The 18,665-nt window shown below is 39.2% G+C and overlaps 1 protein-coding gene across 3 annotated transcripts in view; it reads right to left on the bottom strand.

Moving 5' to 3' along the window:
- The window catches only part of ADK (adenosine kinase), a 536,060-nt gene extending 517,511 nt beyond the window's left edge, over window positions 1-18,549 (bottom strand). The window contains exons 1-2 of one of the 3 annotated variants that reach the window (XM_065922663.1): window positions 18,418-18,529; window positions 16,530-16,592 (exon numbers count right to left, since the gene is read on the bottom strand). Coding sequence is in view for 2 of the 3 variants with exons in the window: in XM_065922664.1 (XP_065778736.1) it covers window positions 18,418-18,482 (65 nt within the window). In the remaining variant the exon portion in view is untranslated. Of the gene's footprint in view, window positions 1-16,529; window positions 16,593-18,417 lie in introns of all 3 variants that reach the window. The other 2 variants (XM_065922664.1, XM_065922661.1) reach the window with 2 other exon arrangements.
- Between the last annotated feature and the right edge of the window lie 116 nt (window positions 18,550-18,665).

Here is an 18,665-nt window from a genome sequence, read left to right as displayed (position 1 = left end):
GGAAAGTTGACACATTTTCCAATGTTATTTGTGTAAGTGGGGGGGGGGTGGTAGGGGAGTAGATTATTGAAATGAATCATTATTATTCAAAGGACAGCAGCAGAATTAAAAGCTTAGATAGACAAATTGGGTCACGCATTGGCCATAAAGGACCACCAGCGCCTGCCTTGGTCTCTTGGAGGCCTGAGCTGCTCTCAAGGAGGTCCAGCTACCAGGATGAAGAAACCACATGGAGAGGCACTCAAACTACACAGAGAAAGAGGAATCCAGCTAAGCCAAGACTTCCAGTCACCTCTACCAAAATAGACCAGATCTATTATCAGCTAAATACTTCCAAGTGATCCTAGCCAATACCACATGGAGCAGAAGAATTAACCAGTTACTCCTGACCCATAAAACCATTAACTCTAATAAAATGGCTGCCCTTCTAAGCCACTAAATTTTAGGACAGAAAAATCAAACTCATTGTGAAAATACATTTTGCACTGCAACTAATACTCCATAAATACACATAACAGAAACATTTCACAAAGCAGTATTTATCCTAACCATATTCAATGCACTGACATTTTCTATTTTCCTTTTATAAAATACTACTTTTTCTACACCCAAATTGATTCATGATCTAGTTTGAAAAGCTTTTTAATCTAGGCTACTCACTTCACAGGTATATACACAAACCTAGACAGAGACCTTAATAGGACCCAAGTGTTCTGATTAATAATGCAAAGCTCTTTTTCCTTGTACCATCCTAAGAGACCACAGGTATTACAGTTCATAACAAGAAGTTTCTCACAAACTCACATACACACTTCAGAGCTGAGTGAAAAGCTGAAAAGCAGAGATGTCTGATGTTGGAAGTGATGCAGAAATCAGAAATAGCTAAGAGGAACTGAGTCCTTTTTTTAAATCACTTCCTTTTACTTCTCCCTCTTCTTTTCATAGATCTGCATTTTCTTTCTCCTACTTCCTTTTTCCTATGGTTATCAAGCATTATAAAATTGAGCTTTTAAGTACCAGTTGAATTTAATGAAATGTTATAGTCATATCCTTAAAAGTAAGCTAACTGAACATTTTATCATTTCTTTAAAAATGTTGCTTTTTTTCTGTATGAGGTCCAAGATTAATTGTGGCTGCAGGTCTTTTCTAATGAAAAAGAATTCTCACCACTGCCATCTCAGATTTGGTAGAATATTTTTATAAAATTTTAAATTATTAATAATATTAAAAGATTAATTAATAGATTTTTAGATTACTAGTAATAGTTTCATACATAAATTAGGAGTATTTTTGAAGCAAAGGGCTTATTTTTTTTAATCCCACAAATCACTATTGATTCCTGCTGTATTGTTTATATAATACCTGAATATTTGAGCTAATTAATAAACATTAAGACAGATTCAGGTTTGAACCCTATCTCGGCCACTTATTCTATAATCTTGAGCATATTAAATTCTGTGGACAGTAATGGTTATCCCATATTATTATAATAATTAACAATGCTAAGTCATAACATTCAAATCATCAATATCAGAGAAAAGTACAAAATCTGCAAAGCAAATAAAAACTTACCAGAAATTGTTCTCTTAGTTGGAACATTTTAACTCTCAAAACATAAGCAAAATTGGCTTATGCCAAACAAAAAGGGCTTTTAATGGAAAACACAACCTGCTTAAAACTGAAGTTCAATGAGTTAATCCATTGCAAAGCATACAATTAAGTATATCCCACACGTTTATTTTAGGGGGTGAGGAGGGTTGGACACTTACATATGTGAATAAGAGAACTTGAAAGACAAAAATCTAAACAAGGTTACTAAACAGAAAACAGAATTTCCTTAGTGTGCTTATCTCACACATACAGATTTATTCTGACAAGTTCTCAATTTCTGTCTTCAGAGTGTAATACACACACCAAGAAATGTGAGTCAGATGTCCTGAGTGTGAAATGAGTTTACTACTTAGGGACGCTTAGACTCCTTGGGTCTATTTCCTCAGCAGAAGGCAGTTACCTGGTGGCCTTGTGAGGATCAGTAAGAAAAGGTAAGTGAAAGTCATTGACGTATTCATATGTTATTTTTATCTTTAAAAAAACTAAAAACAAACAAACAAAAAAAAACTGATACTTCATTTCCTGTTCTAGAAAGTAGGACAATGAAAAATTATAAGACTTGGCATCAAATTTCATTTCAGATACTTAATAGCTATGTTACATGACTCATATTTAACCTCACTGGGCTTCAATTCTCTAAACACAAGGTAAACATGAGACTGATTTTAAGTACCTCCCCAGGCACTAACAATCTAAAGGGTCTAAAACATGTTCAGAGTTTTCAAAAAAATCATGTGAAATTGTAAATTATCATTTCAAAACCACATCTGGCTAATACTGAGATTTGCAGGAAACTTCAACTCTGTGAGATCCTACCCTACCTTAGGGTTTGCACACCTAGACATCTCTTCCCACCCCTGTTCCTACTCCTACTCACACCAGCATTCCCTGGCATTCTTTGGAAATACCAAAACGGCTTCTAAAAGGGAAAGGCTAAGAAAGCCTGCTTTAACCTGTTTTATGAGTAAAAAGAAGCAACATCTTGTTCAACAAGAGAGCATTTAAAAAGCTTTGAGTCTGAGGTGATAGTTACAGGATACTAACAAGTCTTCTCAGGAATGTAACTTATTCAAGCTTCACGTAGAAGTGAGGTTGAAGGTCTCTAGTGAGTTCTGCATAAGCAAAACAATTTCTGAAAAACTCTGTTTTAGGAGGAACCCAAGACTTCCTCAGCCATGCCTATAAGAAAATGTTCAAATCTCTAATGTGGTTAACTTCAAAGACAACACATTTGAACTGTTTATTTGTTTAAAAAGATAAAATTTTCTTTTTTAACTTGCTTAACTCAGAAACTTAACATGGCTTTCCAGACTTCAGCTCAAGGGCTCAAAGGGTAAAACTGTTTACTTTGCTATATCAAGCTTAAAGGAATTTGAGAACCCTAAGACATCTGAATTTTATTATTTTGCTCTATTTCAATAGTTTTCAAGTGACCCCTCTTGGATGAGTCAAAAAAGACCATTTTGCAATATCACTTATTGGTTACATAGTACATTGTTAACACAGTATGTTATGAAATCAAGAACAATACTGCTAACCTTCAGTGCTTTTGGAGTTCATTACAATGCAAATAACCTCACTAAACATGGACTTGCAAACCCAGAGGGAAAAGACTGATCATTCTGATAGGTCACTGAGTTCTTTGTAAATTCACTCTTTCAGAAAATTCATTTCTCCACCAAATAAGTAGTTGTGCTATATTTAAGAAAGAAAACACTGACAACATGGCCTTAATAAAACATTTCTATTAATATAGGGCTGTTGGTTGGTTGGTTGTATGTGCTTAGTTGTATCCAACTCTTTGCAATCCTATGGACTGTAGCCTACCAGACTCCTCTGTTCATGGAATTTTCCAAGCAAAAATACTGGAATGGGTTGCCATTTCCTCCTCCAGAGGATCTTCCGGACCCAGGGATTGAACCCAAGTCCCTTGCATCTTCTGCACTGGCAGGCAGATTCTTTACCAACTGTGTCACCTGGGAAGCCATTAATATAGGAGAAATATATTTATCTTGAGGTAACTTTTCTTGTGGACAAATGCATGAAATGATTATTACAGTCAAAGCACACTATAGTCCTCAGAAGGACAGAAATGCAGTCTAGAGTGCATCTCTTGGCCTCTGTCCTCCAGCATTGGATTTATTTCACACACAAGCTCACTCCACATGACAATAAAAAACAAAGGTCCAAGAACCATGAAACATTTTCAGGTAAGAATTCTATCAACTCTTCTGAACAGATAACAATTTACAGTCAATATATGATTCCATTTTGCACCAATGAATACTACAAAGATAAGCTTCAAACCTCTTTAAAGAGTTAATTAATTCATTGAACAAAAATTTAGGGCCTATGTTGCAATGAAGTAATTAGTTATAAAGCATTGAGAGTTATTCAACTAGTTTCCTGACTTCAAGTAGCAGTAGACAAGATAAAACATGCACATACTGTGCACTGCAATAATACAAAGCATAAAGTACCAACCACCAGAGAGAGAGCCATTCCCAGGCGTGGTGATTACCAAAATTTTATAAGGAAGATAGACTTTGTCTGGACCTTGAGGAATGAGGTTTCCAGTGGCAGCAGGAGACAGGAGGGGATTGTTTGTTTGTTTTTTTAAATATTTTAAGTGCCACAATGAATTCTCTTGCTGAGAGAATGACACCACCTCCTGCACCCTTCAAGTTCATGGTGGAGCTGTTGATTATAGTGTCTTCTTGACCATCTGTACACTCCCCATCATATATAAAAGCATGCACACAGAAAAAAGAGTAAGAGTACATCCAAGGCTGGCCAAAATCCCCACCTCTGAGACACTAATTGGTTCAATGGTGGGTATGTAACCCAGACAGGGCCAATCAGAATATTCTCAAAACTGTTAAACAGATGTGGAAAGTTTTGCCTTTGGGCTCACGAGACTGTGGGCTTAGGGATGAAAAATGTTGTCTTTCTTACTCCATTTAAGATGGGCTGTGTGAGAAATAAATTCAATACCAGAGGATAAAAGAAGCAAGGGATGCACTCCTAGAATGAGTCATATTTGGCTAGACTTCCCGCTCTTTGAATCAACTGAGTCTCTTAGAGAATTAGAAATGGTTCTACTAGAGATACACCAAAGTCCAGCCTCAGCCTCTAGAAGGCAAAAAAGCCAAGTAACTACTTCATTATCATTTCCAATAACTGCTAATTTTGTGAGTGATCAGTGATCACATAGGCTACTTCCAAACCTATAATCTTGTATGTGCAGCTAACACAGAAAAATAGCTGGGTTTACTAATAACTAAGTGTGGCTTGCTGACAAAATTGTGAGAGCCTGTTAATAAGTAAGCGAACTGTGTCTTGAGAAGGTAAGGGTTTCTTACATAATTGCTGTACAAAATTTCTTATTCTACAGAAGGTGCTGAAATTGGCATGCATGCAATGAAAGCCAAGTTCCAAGTGGAAATTTAGATGTTCTTATGTTGGAAGCTAATTATTGTTTTCTAAATGGAAATATATTTAGAGAAATCTTGTGAGGGCACAAGTACAAACAAAAACACCAGAAGTAAAACATGGAAGTGAGGGCAACAACTTTAAATCTGCTTTGGAAAGTATTCAAAAGGTATCATCTTCAAGTAGTACATGAAACTTCAGCTCATGAGGCCACTTCCAGTGAAATAAGTCTTCTAAATCTTGAAATCCAAAAATCTGAAGTCTTTACCTTAGTCAGTTACTATCAGAAAGGGAAAAAACCCTAATAACTCAATGACATAACCAGCACAAATACTATGGTAGAACTAGCCAAACAAGACCTTTGAAACAAGCATTGACTTAGAATTATCAACTTGTAGAATGGGGACTGCAGGAATATTTTAGCAAGTGATTCTGATGAGAAACTGTTGTTCCCTCACAATAGTAAACTTTAAATAACAGAATTTTTAAAACAGAGTTTGATGAGATGGTTAGTATCACTGACTTAATGGACGTGAGTGAGCAAACTCCAGGAAATAGTGAAAGACAAGGAAGCCTGGTGTTCTGCAGTCTATGAGATCACAAAGTCAGACACAACTTAGCGACTGAACAACAACAAAAAATTGAGTATTTAAATTTTTCAAAAGGCCCTCAATCCTTTTACTGAACCCTTGGGGCAACGTATGTTTTGGGGCCAGAATATTATGAGATTCAGAAGTTTGTGAATTTTAGGAAGGTAATACACTCTATGTACTATATTTTGTAAATTGCCCAGGAAGGTTTCATGCAGCATGCCATTAACAAGCAGATATATCTACAGCAAATTTGTGTCAACAAATAAATACTATAGGGAGCCTCACACCCGTTCAAGTTTTACTGGCAAATTAATTCTATCTCAAACCGTTTTTTCAAATTTCCAGTTTTCAGAGCTTTGGGGACTTCAGAAATAAAGATGAAAAGATTATAACCTGTACGAAAATCTTAACACTTATTTTAAAGAGTTTCAGATTTACTTAGTATCCCAGAGGTCCATTCTATAATGATGATACTCAGCCACTCAGCACTTGACCAAAATATGTATTCAGTATACATCAAGTTCCTCCAGCTTAAAATCAAGTCCTAATATATATGTTCAATGTAGAACAGTTGGAAAATACAAAAAAAGAAAAAATAATAAACACAAATAATCCACAGTTTGAATGTAAACTGGTATAGCCAGTAAGCAGAACTATATGGAGGTTCCTCAAAAAATTAAAAATAGAGTTACCACATGATCAGGCAATTCTACTCCTGGGTATATATCCAGACAAAACTGTAATTCAAAAAGATACACGCACCCCTATGTTCACAGCAGCAATATTTAAAATAGTGAAGACATGGAAACCAAAATGTCCATTGAGAGAAGAATGGATAAAGAAGATGTGGTGTGTGTAATATTACTCAACCATTAAAAAAGAATGAAATAATGCCATATTCAGCTATGTGGATGCCTAGAGATTATCATACTAAGTGAAGTAAGTCAGAAAGAGAAAGACAAATACCATATGATTTCACTTAAACACACCTGGAATACCCTTTCAACCTGAGGGCTTTCATCTTTCTTAAATTCTGGAAAATTCTCAGTCATCATTTCTTCTAACATGTTTTAGGGAAATTAAAATGGAGGCAGTCTTCAGGCTTCAGAAGTAAGGGAGCAGACCTCTGACCAACTTCTGGCCTTGCCTGGACCCTGCGTGGACTACATGCCTGCCTGCAATCACACAATTGTTAGCAGCAAGCCAAGTGGCCTGTGATTATACTAAGCAGGAGCCTCCAAAACTGCAATCTGAAGTATCACCTATGGGGTCGAGAGATCGCCCAGGGCCCTTTTCCCCACTAGGACTCCAGACTGCCGTTACTCAGGACTTCCCACGGCTGTTCAAGTCTGGATGTAGAATTTGGCCAATTTGGTGATGCATATGGTACTGCCTCTATTGTTTCTTTTCTTTTTTTTTTAATGACTATATGGACTTCCCAGGTGGCTCCAGGGGTAAAGAAATGACTATATGTTGAGATTAAGTCAAATAACCCTGTGTTAAATATTGAAATTATTTACTGTGTAACTAGTGGTTTATTAATGAATCCTTCAATCCTAAATTGAAAGAAAACTTTTCAGCTAAACAACATGGCCTCTCCACTATCCACACTCTTTCCTCTTTTTGGAATTCCTAATTAGACATTAGTTAGTGCCTCAATTTTTACATATATGTACTGCCAGGGAAAACTTCCAAAAGTACAAGCTGGGTTTAGAAAAGATAGAAGAATCAGAGATCAAATTACCAATTCGTTGGATTTCAGAGAAAGCAAGGGAATTCCAGAAAAACATCTTCTGCTTCATTAACTATGCTAAAGTCTTTGACTATGTGGGTCACAACTAACTGAAAAATTCTTTAAGAGATGGGAATACCAGAACACTTTATCTGTCTCCTGAGAAACTTGCATACAGGTCAAGAAGCAACAGTTAGACTCTTACATGGAACAATGGACTGGTTCAAAATTGGGAAAGGAGTATGGAAATGCTGTATATTGTCACCCTGTTTATTTAACTTACATGTGGAGTATATCAAGTGAAACGTTGGGTTGAATAGATCACAACTTGGAATCAAGATCTCCAGGAGAAATACAAAAAGCCTCAGATATGTAGATGATACTACTCTAATGGCAGAAACTGAAAAGGAAACAAAGAGCCTCTGGATGAGGGTGAAAGAGGAGAGTGAAACAACTGGTTTGAAACTAAACATTCAAAAAACTAAGATCACAGCATCCGGTCCCATCACTTCATGGCAAATAGATGGGGAAACAATGGAAATAGTGAGAGTGTATCTTCTTGGGCTCCAAAATAACTGCAGATGGTGACTGCAGTCATGAAATTAAAAGACGCTTGCTCCTTGGAAAAAAGACATTACAAACCTAGACAGCATATTAAAAAGCTGAGACAAAAGGGGGACCACACAGATTAAGAAGAGGCTGAATATTATCCAATTGCAATGTAGAGACCTTATTTGGATACTGATTCTTACATAGTTTGTATACCTATGGCTGATTCATGTTGATGTTTGACAGAAACCAACAAAATTCTGTAAAGCAATTATCCTTCAATTAAAAAATAAATAAATTTTAAAAAGAAAAAAAAATGAAATAAAAAGCTGAGACATCACTTCGCCAACAAAGGTTTGGATAATCAAAGCTATGGTTTTTCCAACAGTCATTTACAGATGTAAGAGTTGGACCATAAAGAAGGCTGATAACTGAAAAATTGATGCTTCTGAATTGTGTGCTGGAGAAAACTCTTGAGGGTCCCTTGGACTGCAAGAAGATCAAACCAGTCAATCCAAAAGGAAATCAACCCTGAATATTCACTGGAAGGACTGATGCTGAAGCTGAAGCTCCAATATTTTGGCCACCTGATGGGCAGCTGCGACGCGCAGGAGCAGCCGAGAGGAGCTACCCCACGTTCAAGGTCAGGGGCAGCAGCCGACAGGAGCTACCCCATGTCCAAGGTAAGGAGCAGTGGCTGTGCTTTGCTAGAGCAGCCATGAAGATACCCCACATCCAAGGTAAGAGAAACCCAAGTAAGATGGTAGGCGCTGAGAGAGGGCATCAGAGGGCAGACAGACTGAAACCACAATCACAGACAACTAGCCAATCTGATCACACAGACCACAGCCTTGTCTAACTCAATGAAACTAAGCTATGCCATGTGGGGCCACCTAAGACGGACGGGTCATGGTGGAGAGGTCTGACAGAATGCAGTCCACTGGAGAAGGGAATGGCAAACCACTTCAGTATTCTTGCCTTGAGAACCCCATGAACAGTATGAAAAGGCAAAAAGATAGGACACTGAAAGATTAACTCCCCCGGTCGGTAGGTGCCCAATATGCTATTGGAGATCAGTGGAGAAATAACTCCAAAAAGAATGAAGGGATGGAGCCAAAGCAAAAACAACACCCAGTTGTGGATGGGACTGGTGATAGAAGCATGGTTCAATGCTGTAAAGAGCAATATTGCATAGGAACCTGGAATGTTAGGTCTGTAAATCAAGGCAAATTGGAAGTGGTCAAACAAGAGATGGCAAGAGTGAACATTGACATTCTAGGAAATCAGTGAACTAAGATGGACTGGGATGGGTGAATTCAACTCAGATGACCATTATATCTACTACTGTGGGCAGGAATCCCTTAGAAGAAATGGAGTAGCCATCATAGTCAACAAGAGTCCGAAATGCGGTACTTGGATGCAATCTCAAAAACGGCAGAATGATCTTTATTCGTTTACAAGGCAAACCATTCAATATGGTAATCCAAGTCTATGCCCAGACCAGTAACACTGAAGAAGCTGAAGTTGAATGATTCTATGAAGACCTACAAGAACTTCTAGAACTAACACCCAAAAAAAGATGTCCTTTTCATTATAGGGGACTGGAAAGCAAAAGTAGGAAGTCAAGAAACACCTGGAATAACAGGCAAATCTGCCCTTGGAGTACGGAATGAAGCAGGGCAAAGGCTAATAGAGTTTTGCCAAGAGAACGCACTGGTCATAGCAAACACCCTCTTCCAACAGCACAAGAGAAGACTCTACACATGGACGTCACCAGACGGTCAACACCAAAATCAGAATGATTATATTCTTTGCAGCCAAAGATGGAGAAGCTCTATACAGTCAGCAAAACAAGACCAGGAGCTGAGTTGCGGCTCAGATCATGAACTTCTTATTGCCAACCTCAGACTTAAATTGAAGCAAGTCGGGAAAACCACTAGACCATTCAGGTATGACCTAAATCAAATCCCTTATGATTATACAGTGGAAGTGAGAAATAGATTTAAGGGACTAGATCTGATAGAGTGCCTGATGAACTACAGACAGATGTTCGTGACATTGTACAGGAGACAGGGATCAAGACCATCCCCAAGGAAAAGAAATGCAAAAAAGAAAAATGGCTGTCTGAGGAGGCCTTACAAATAGCTGTGAAAAGAAGAGAAGTGAAAAGCAAAGGAGAAAAGCAAAGATATACCCATTTGAATGCAGAGTTCCAAACAATAGCAAAGAGAGATAAGAAAGCCTTCCTCAGCGATCAATGCAAAGAAATAGAGGAAAACAATAGAATGGGAAAGACTAGAGATCTCTTCAAGGAAATTAGAGATGCCAAGGGAATATTTCATGCAAATATGGGCTAGATAAAGGACAGAAATGGTATGGACCTAACAGAAGCAGACTATATTAAGAAGAGGTGGCAAGAAAACACAGAAGAACTATACAAAAAAGATCTTCATGACCCAGATAACCACAATGGTGTGATCACTCACCTAGAGCCAGACAGCCTGGAATGTGAAGTCAAGTGGGCCTTAGGAAGCATCACTACACACCACACACTAGTGGAGGTGATGGAATTCCAGTTAGAGATTTCAAATCCTAAAAGATGATGCTGTAAAAGTGCTGCACTGAATATGTCAGCAAATTTGGAAAACTCAGCAGTGGCCACAGGACTGGAAAAGGTCAGTTTTCATTCCAATCCCAAAGAAAGGCAATGCCAAAGGATGCTCTAAGTACTGCACAACTGCACTCATCTCACACGCTAGTACAGTAATGCTCAAAATTTTCCGAGCCAGGCTTCAGCAATATGTGAACAGTGAACTTCCAGATGTTCAAGCTGGTTTTAGAAAAGGCAGAAGAACCAGAGATCAAATTGCCAACATCCACTGGATCATCAAAAAAGAAAGAGAGTTCCAGAAAAACATCTACTTCTGCTTTATTGACTATGCCAAAGCCTTTGACTGTGGATCACAATAAACTGTGGAAAATTCTTAAAAAAGATAGGAATACCAGACCACCTGACCTGCCTCTTGAGAAACCTGTATGCAGGTCAGGAAGCAACAGTTAGAACTGGACATGGAACAACAGACTGGTTCCAAATAGGAAAAGGAGTATGTCAAAGCTGTATATTGTCACCCTGCTTATTTAACTTATATGTAGAGTACATCATAAGGAATGCTGGGCTGGAGGAAGCACAAGCTGGAATCAAGAATGCCAGGATAAATATCAATAACCTCAGATATGTAGATGACACCACCCTTGTGGCAGAAAGTGAAGAAGAACTAAAGAACCTCTCAATGAAAGTGAAAGAGTAGATTGAAAAAGTTGACTTAAAAAAAAAAAAAAAGAAAAGAAAAAGTTGACTTAAAGCTCAACATTCAGAAAACTAAGATCATGGCATCCGGTCCCATCACTTCATGGCAAATAGATGGGGAAACAGTGGAAACAGTTCTGACTTTATTTTGGGGGGCTCCAAAATCACTGCTGATGGTGCTTGTAGCCATGAAATGAAAAGACACTTACTCCTTGTAAAGAAAGTTATGACCAACCTAGATAGCATATTTAAAAGCAGACACATTACTTTGACAACAAATATCCATCTAGTCAAGGCTATGGTTTTTTCAGTGGTCATGTATGGATGTGAGAGTTGGACTATAAAGAAAGCTGAATGCCAAAGAATTGATGCTTTTGAACTGTGGTGTTGGAGAAGACTCTTGAGAGTCCCTTGGACTGCAAGGAGATCCAACCAGTCCATCCTAAAGATCAATCCTGGGTGTTCATTGGTAGGACTGATGTTGAAGCTGAAACTCCAATACTTTGGCCACCTGATGTGAAGAACTGACTCATTGGAAAAGACCCTGATGCTGGGAAAGATTGAGGGCAGGAGGAGAAGGGGACGACAGAGGATGAGATGGTTGGATGGCATCACTGACTCAATGGACATGGGTTTGAGTGGACTGCGGGTGTTAGTGATGGACAAGGAGGCCTGGCATGCTGCGGTTCATGGGGTCGCAAAGAGGTGGACACAACTGAGCGAATGAACTGACTGATGGGAAGAGCTGACTCAGTGAAAAAGACCCTCATGCTGGGAAAGATTGAAGGCAAAAGAAGGGGGTGGTAGAGGATGAGATGGTTAGATAGCATCACCGACTCAATGGACATAAATGTGAGCAAACTCCAGGAGACAGTGAAAGACAGGGATGCTGGCATGCTGCAGTCCATGGGGTTGCAAAGGGTCTGATATGACTTAATCACTGAACATAACACACAAGTGTATATATACATATAGTATATATATTCTCTTGAAATTTCTTGATTTCTCTGTACTACAACTGGGTGAATTACTCAGTACTATATTCCAACTCATTAACTTTCACTTTAAATGTGTTTGGACTGGAGCTTAACCAACTTTTGTTGTTCAACTTCAGTAACTATTTTTTATTTTATATAGCCATTTACTTCATATTTACTATTTTTTATTTATAACATTTTAAAAATATTATTTCTTTTATCTTTTTAAGAATCTTTAAAAAATACTTAAAATCAGTTTGAAATTGTTCTAACAATTCCATTAGATTTTAAGTGAGTTTATCTCCTGGTGGTTGTGTTTACTTTCTAAATAATAGTCTTCGTTATCTGTTTGCAGGCTCAGACTTTCCCTTCCTTTTTCCAATGGTTTTGAGGTAAGCCACCCCTCTTCTAGATTCGTGACCTCCAAGTTTGGTGCCCTTATGCCAGTTGATAATGGAGAAATTACGGTTCCCAACTTTGAGCCATCTGGCAGCTCAGCCACTTCTGTGTCACCACTTCAGATTCACAGCTTTTTAAAGCAACAGCCAGGAACAGAGGCTTTCAGCCTTCTTTTCAGTCAGCCCCAGTCCAGCTACAAGATTCATTCAGGGTATCTGACTCCAGCTCCCCTGCACAAGGTTATTCCCACTTGCTCCTGAACCCAGAATCTAAATGCATGTTTCCTTTCCATTTCAGTCCCTGGAGATGTTTATCTTGTTCTTGAGTATACCTGGATCTTTTCTTTTTCTGCTTAAATGTGTAATTGCAGAGTTTGGAACAGGGTAGGGAGCCAAAAGCAGGATAAACTGTACCACAACAGCAATAGCTAATATTTACTGAAGACATACTATGAGCCAACTTTATATTTATTTTTTCATGAAATCCTCTCAACAATCTTTTGAGGTAAGTACTTTTATTATACCCATTTCAAAGGTGAGAAAACAGAGGCATGGGGCCATTAAACAATCTTACCAAGATTAGCAGCTAATAAGGACCAAGGACCAAAGGTCCGATTCCAGAGACTATGATCTTAACTACAGCTCTGCTGGCTTACATCCTGACCAGAAAGCTCAAGAATTTTGATTCACTCTTCTTTTTCTTCCCATTTAATTCTGAATATTTTGCATACAGATAGGATTTTATTGGATGGAAGGGAAGTCAGGCCATATTCCAGGTAGAAAGTAGCATATTGGTCTCACGTTTTATTTAGTGTTATTCAGTCTAGGCCTATACCTAATACCAGAAACTTAGTTTTCAATGCCTTTTTACCAAAAGTCCTTCTGACTTTGCCTGGGCTCCAAGCATTTCATGTTTATCTCTAGATACCTGGGACCATCCATGGAAGCTTTCCTCTGACCCTGCCTTTTCACCACCCTCACTCTGCCTTAATTTAAAATGCTTAGGAAAGGACTTTATTAAGGCATTTATACAAAGTACCTCCAAGAGTTCCATTTTTCATTTTCCTTCATAGTCAAAAGCTTTAAAATTAAAGGATTAAATTTGTAATGTAAGTCAACAACATGCAATGTCATCTAAAAAGAGCCAAACTCGATTTTAGGCTGCACTGTTAAAAGCATAAGATCTAAAAAAGTAAAACTCAGTAGTCTCACTCTACACTGTGCTGATAATTCACCCAACAAACATTAACTGAATAGCTCCTATGGACCAGGCACTGAGCAACACACTACGGACACATAATCAATCATCCTTTCTCTTTTCTACTATGCACACATTTTCCACATTTAATCCTCACAACAGGCCACCCCAGGAACAGTATGCTCCATTTATAAAAATCATATTCCAGAGAATTTTCTGAAATCGGAAAAAAAAATGTGTTTTAAAAAAAGAGGTTGCTAATACGGTTGCTTTCTCATCTAAAATACTTACAGAAAATAAAATAAAATAAAATACTTACAGACTTTTCCGAGGTTTGTTTGTTTTTTTCCCCAAGGTTTAATACACAATTTTAAAACAGAGAGATTAGTGAAGTAAAAGACAGAAGTTAAGACTAAAAGGAGTCCATAGAAGAGAAATGGTTAGGCAACAAAAACTTGAGAAAAGTTCAACATTTGCTGACTGGAGAAGTGCAATTTGTTTCCTTTTTAATAAAGATTAAAACTATATATAATTTATATGTATAAGTTATATAAAAGTCATGACCTAGAACAATGTGTAATTGTTAAACCATGACCCAGAACAATGTGTAATTACTAACATCAGAAAGAGTTACAATGGCTCTTCAGATTCAGTCTTTCCTAACATCAATTCAGAGCTTACAGTATTTTCCATGATGAACAAGTCGAGCTATTCTTAATGAAGCTTAGGCAGAACTTGAGACTGGTGAGAAAGTCAACACAAAGTCTAAGCAAAATAAAGTCTTAAACTTGAGTGTGGCAGCAGGATGGAAAAGAAAAGGAATTTATCAGACATAATTGAAGAAGAAAAGATCAACTTTGATAACCATACACAGAGGGAAAATGAACCATGTATCTAGGTTCCAAACTTTGGAATAAGAGAAGTTAGTGGCTCCATTAACATACGTACAGACCATGGGAAAAGGTGCAGATTTCGGACAACAGGTGAATTTAGCTTGATATATGACTTTGAAGGGTCAGCAAGACACTCTGAAGGAGATATTCAGCCGTTAAAATTAGGTCTGGGGGAGTTGAAGGACAGAGAGATAGAAAGATCACACAGGTCAAAGTGTTCAGTACAAAACCTGGACCCCTTTATACCTTCCAGCTTCACTCAGACCAAACAGATGTAGGTCCCCAACAGAGGCAGCTCTCTCCCATTTCTACCTCCAAACAAACTTTTCTTTAAAGCCAGACACCCTATTTTCTACCTGGATAGCTCTCTGTCACCTTTTGGAATGCTCAGGTATCATTTTCCCACCAAGAAGATGGGTTCTTAGCTCTCTCACTTTGTGTACCTAGTTTTCAGCACCATGCCTAAAATAGCAGGCACTTCAAAGACTAAAAAAATAGACTTGGCATGTGCTCAAAAAGCCTGGGAAGGAACTCTATCCTCTCAGAGGTGACCGCTCAAGAAATGAACTTGGATGACATTCCCAAAAGACAGAAAAGAAAGTGGTCCTAAATACAGGTAATCATCATGGAACATCTTTATCTAGGGAACAGTTCCCCAAAATGCTTCTGGACTTCTTTCAGGCCTAAATACATCATTGTAACACAAGGATCATTCACAGGTTGCTGGGAAGATTAAACGAGATAGCACATATAAAGCACCTAGTGTGCCTGGAACTCAATTAATGATCCCTTCTGTTCCTCAACTCAGTGTGAAAGCGTGATAGAGCTAGCTTCTTTCCAACTTCAGTAATCCTAAAAAGCCTAGAAAAATATTTTTTGAGAAAGGAAAACTAGACTTGTCAGATGCTCTCTCTGGAGCAGAGTATTTACAACCTCCACATTATTGTCACTTTTGCCTGGATAATTTTTTGTTTTAGGGGGCTTCCTGTGTAGGTAGAGAAGGGGGTGACAGAGAATAAGATAGTTGGATAATACCACCAACTCAATGGACAAGAGTTTGAGAAAACTCCAGGAGATAGTGAGGGACAGGGAAGCCTGGTATGCTGCAGTCCATGGGGTCATGAAGAGTCGGAGACGACTTGACAACTGAACAACAGACTTTATAAGCCATCCTCTTAAAACTTAACCAAAACTGGTAGCTAGCCTCTTAAATGTCAAGCAAGTCATCATAAATAATGCACACAATCTAACCACTCAGTACATTATCACAGTGAGATCCTTAAAGACAAATGAATATAATGAAAGTAGGCATAGCCAATCACAAAAGGTCTTCACACAAAATGAAGAGATTCATTATTAGCAAGTGTCTAATCCTAACTTCATGTCTACAGGTAGCAGAGACTTACAGGTTTTAGGCAGACAGACACTAATGATATGTAAAATAACATTATACATGTTTAAGAATTATTAAGTATCATATGCTCATGAATTGCAACAAAAAATTATACACACTAACCAAAAAACAAAACAAGGAAAAAACAAAAGCTGAGTTAACAGTTCACTAGGGCTTTTGATCAAAATGTGAAGTTAATAAAGTTGACCTTGATAAAGTTACTTAACTTCTCTATACCTGTTTCCTCCTTGGTAAAATAGACATACAGTGTCTACCTTGAAGTGTTGTTATGGGATTGAAAGAGTTAAAATAGGTAAAATGCTGAAACAATACATATTAAACATTATTTTTTATGATTATTTTTAAGGTTGCATAGTCAGAGAGAAGCATATCTTGGGTGACTATAAAAGTAGGCACAGTAAAGTCAAATAACAATGAACTTGCACCCAGATGCTTTGTGTTCAAACTTCAGTTCCTTTACTGTTTCACCTGGGCTTCCATTTTCTCATCTGTAAAACAGGAAAGCACTTTGAAAATGGAGGAGCATAAGTGAAAAATAAGGGCTGTATCTTTAGTAGGACAGAAGTGGGGAAAGGTGGAGCTCTCTTCCAATTTGGTAAAGGAAACTTTGTTAAGGTTCTTTTCAAGGAAAGCATATGCCTTTGTTGCAGGAAAGGGGACCCCTTCCAGGGCCCAAAAGTGGGCTCTTTATCTAACACTCAGAAATGAATTGTCTGAGTTGACACACATGCTGACAAAGCAAGGGACTTTACTGGGGAGGGACGCCTGCCAGAGAGCAGTAGGTTCACAGAACCCAGGAGAACTGCTCTGCCAGTTTCTTGACGTCTGAAGTTTTATGGTGATGGGATTATTTTCCGGGTTATCTTTGGCCAATCCTTCTTATTCAGGGTCCTTCCTGGTGGAAGAGGCATTGCTTAGCCAAGATAGATGCCAGTAAGAAAGATTCTGGGAGATGGTTGGACACGTGGTGTCTCCTTTTGACCCTTCCCAAATTCATCTGGTTAATGGTGACTTGCTAATTCTGTGTTCCTCACCGTCACCTCCTATGGTAAAATAACTCAAATAAATGGTTACTACGGTGCTGGGCCAGGGTGGGAGGTTTCAGTCAATTTGCTTCTCCTAACAACTCAAATCCAGGTAGGTCTGACTCAAAAGCCTTTGCTTTAGTCTGTAGTTTGAAAGCTTAAAACGAAAACAGAACATCCTGAGTCGTGGGTGAAAAATTTTTTTTAAAGATTATTTTCTTTATATAAGGTAGGCACACTAACACTTTGACCCTTTGAAGGTAATATGAATACATTAAAGATACTGGCAGGGATTTCGACACCATCCATTGAAAACAGCGTGAACAGACCACGGACTCCTAAGTGGAGTCTTTCAAACATGAAAGATTTCGTTCTTTCAAAAGTGAAGGGTCATGTTGGAAGAAACGAAATTTATATAATCAGGAGCGTCCCAATAGTTTTAAATCAGTTTTATATATCTAGTTTTGTTTTTTTTTTTTTTTTTTATATCTAGTTTTATATAGAAAACCCACTGCCTTCCAAGGAGCATTTCAAAATCATTAAGAAATGTGCATACTCCGCTTTATATTTATCAGGAATGAATATTTTAACCAGTAACCTTTTTTAAGTAAAAGTTGCAAAATCAAGTCATATGTTAGGTGCAGAACTGCTGCCAAAAGTGCAAAGAAGAAAAATTAACCTTTCCTAACCATTTTGGGGCCATGCCCACGCCCCCGACCCCACTCCCGCAAAGCCTCGGAGGCGGGGTCTTGGTTCCTGGTGGAGGATTTGCAAAGTACCAGCATTCAGATCCACCTAAGTACTAAAAGGAAAGTCAAAGCGCCCTTCCGCGACCTTTACAAAAAATACCCAAGAATTCTGTCTTTGCCTCAGGGTAGGCCAGTCCTTGGGCATTCTCCTCGTCATCCCCCAGGGAAGAGGAGGTGACCGTGATTGACTCGGCTGAGATCGGATCCCGTCCGGTCCTCCCGGGTCGCATGGCCAAGCAGGGGCGGGCTCCCACGTGGCGCCCGCAGCCTGCCCAAAGCCGGCTCCGCGCCCCGGCCGGCGCTCTGATTGGTCAAGGGCGGCGGAGCGTCTCCGGAGCCTGAGGCGACTGGGCCAAACTGGGCGGACATCGGGCAAAGGGTCGCAGCCAGGCGGGCAACTACCAGAGCTACCGGTCCCGTGCGTTGGCCGCATGCCGGAGGTTGAGGTTACCACCCAGCGCCTCGGTCGCGCAGCCCTACGTGGCCCCTGGCTAGCGGCAGGCATTGTCGCCCTCCACCCTATGTCAGGTAGGGCTCACCTCAGCGCTGGAGGCGCCTCCACCTTCAGCTTTTTGGGCTTTGGCTCCTCCTCAGCCGCTGCCATCTTCGCGCTCCCACCTCACTTACGCTCCAGGGCTCGCCCCACCCCTTAGGCTCCCTCTCCCCGCCCCCTCATCGCATCACCGCCTCCTTGTCACTAAACCCCGCCCCTTTTGGCTCCTCCCAGTTTGTGCTTCTCCCAGCCACAGTCTTCTGGCCCTACCTCTTGGCCTTACCCATTGGCTAG

The sequence above is a fragment of the Muntiacus reevesi genome, chromosome 2 (assembly GCF_963930625.1).
Source record: "Muntiacus reevesi chromosome 2, mMunRee1.1, whole genome shotgun sequence".
Lineage (NCBI taxonomy): Eukaryota > Metazoa > Chordata > Mammalia > Artiodactyla > Cervidae > Muntiacus > Muntiacus reevesi.
The sequence above is the reverse complement of the archived record's forward strand: the minus strand, read 5'-3'. Positions and strand labels throughout refer to the sequence as shown.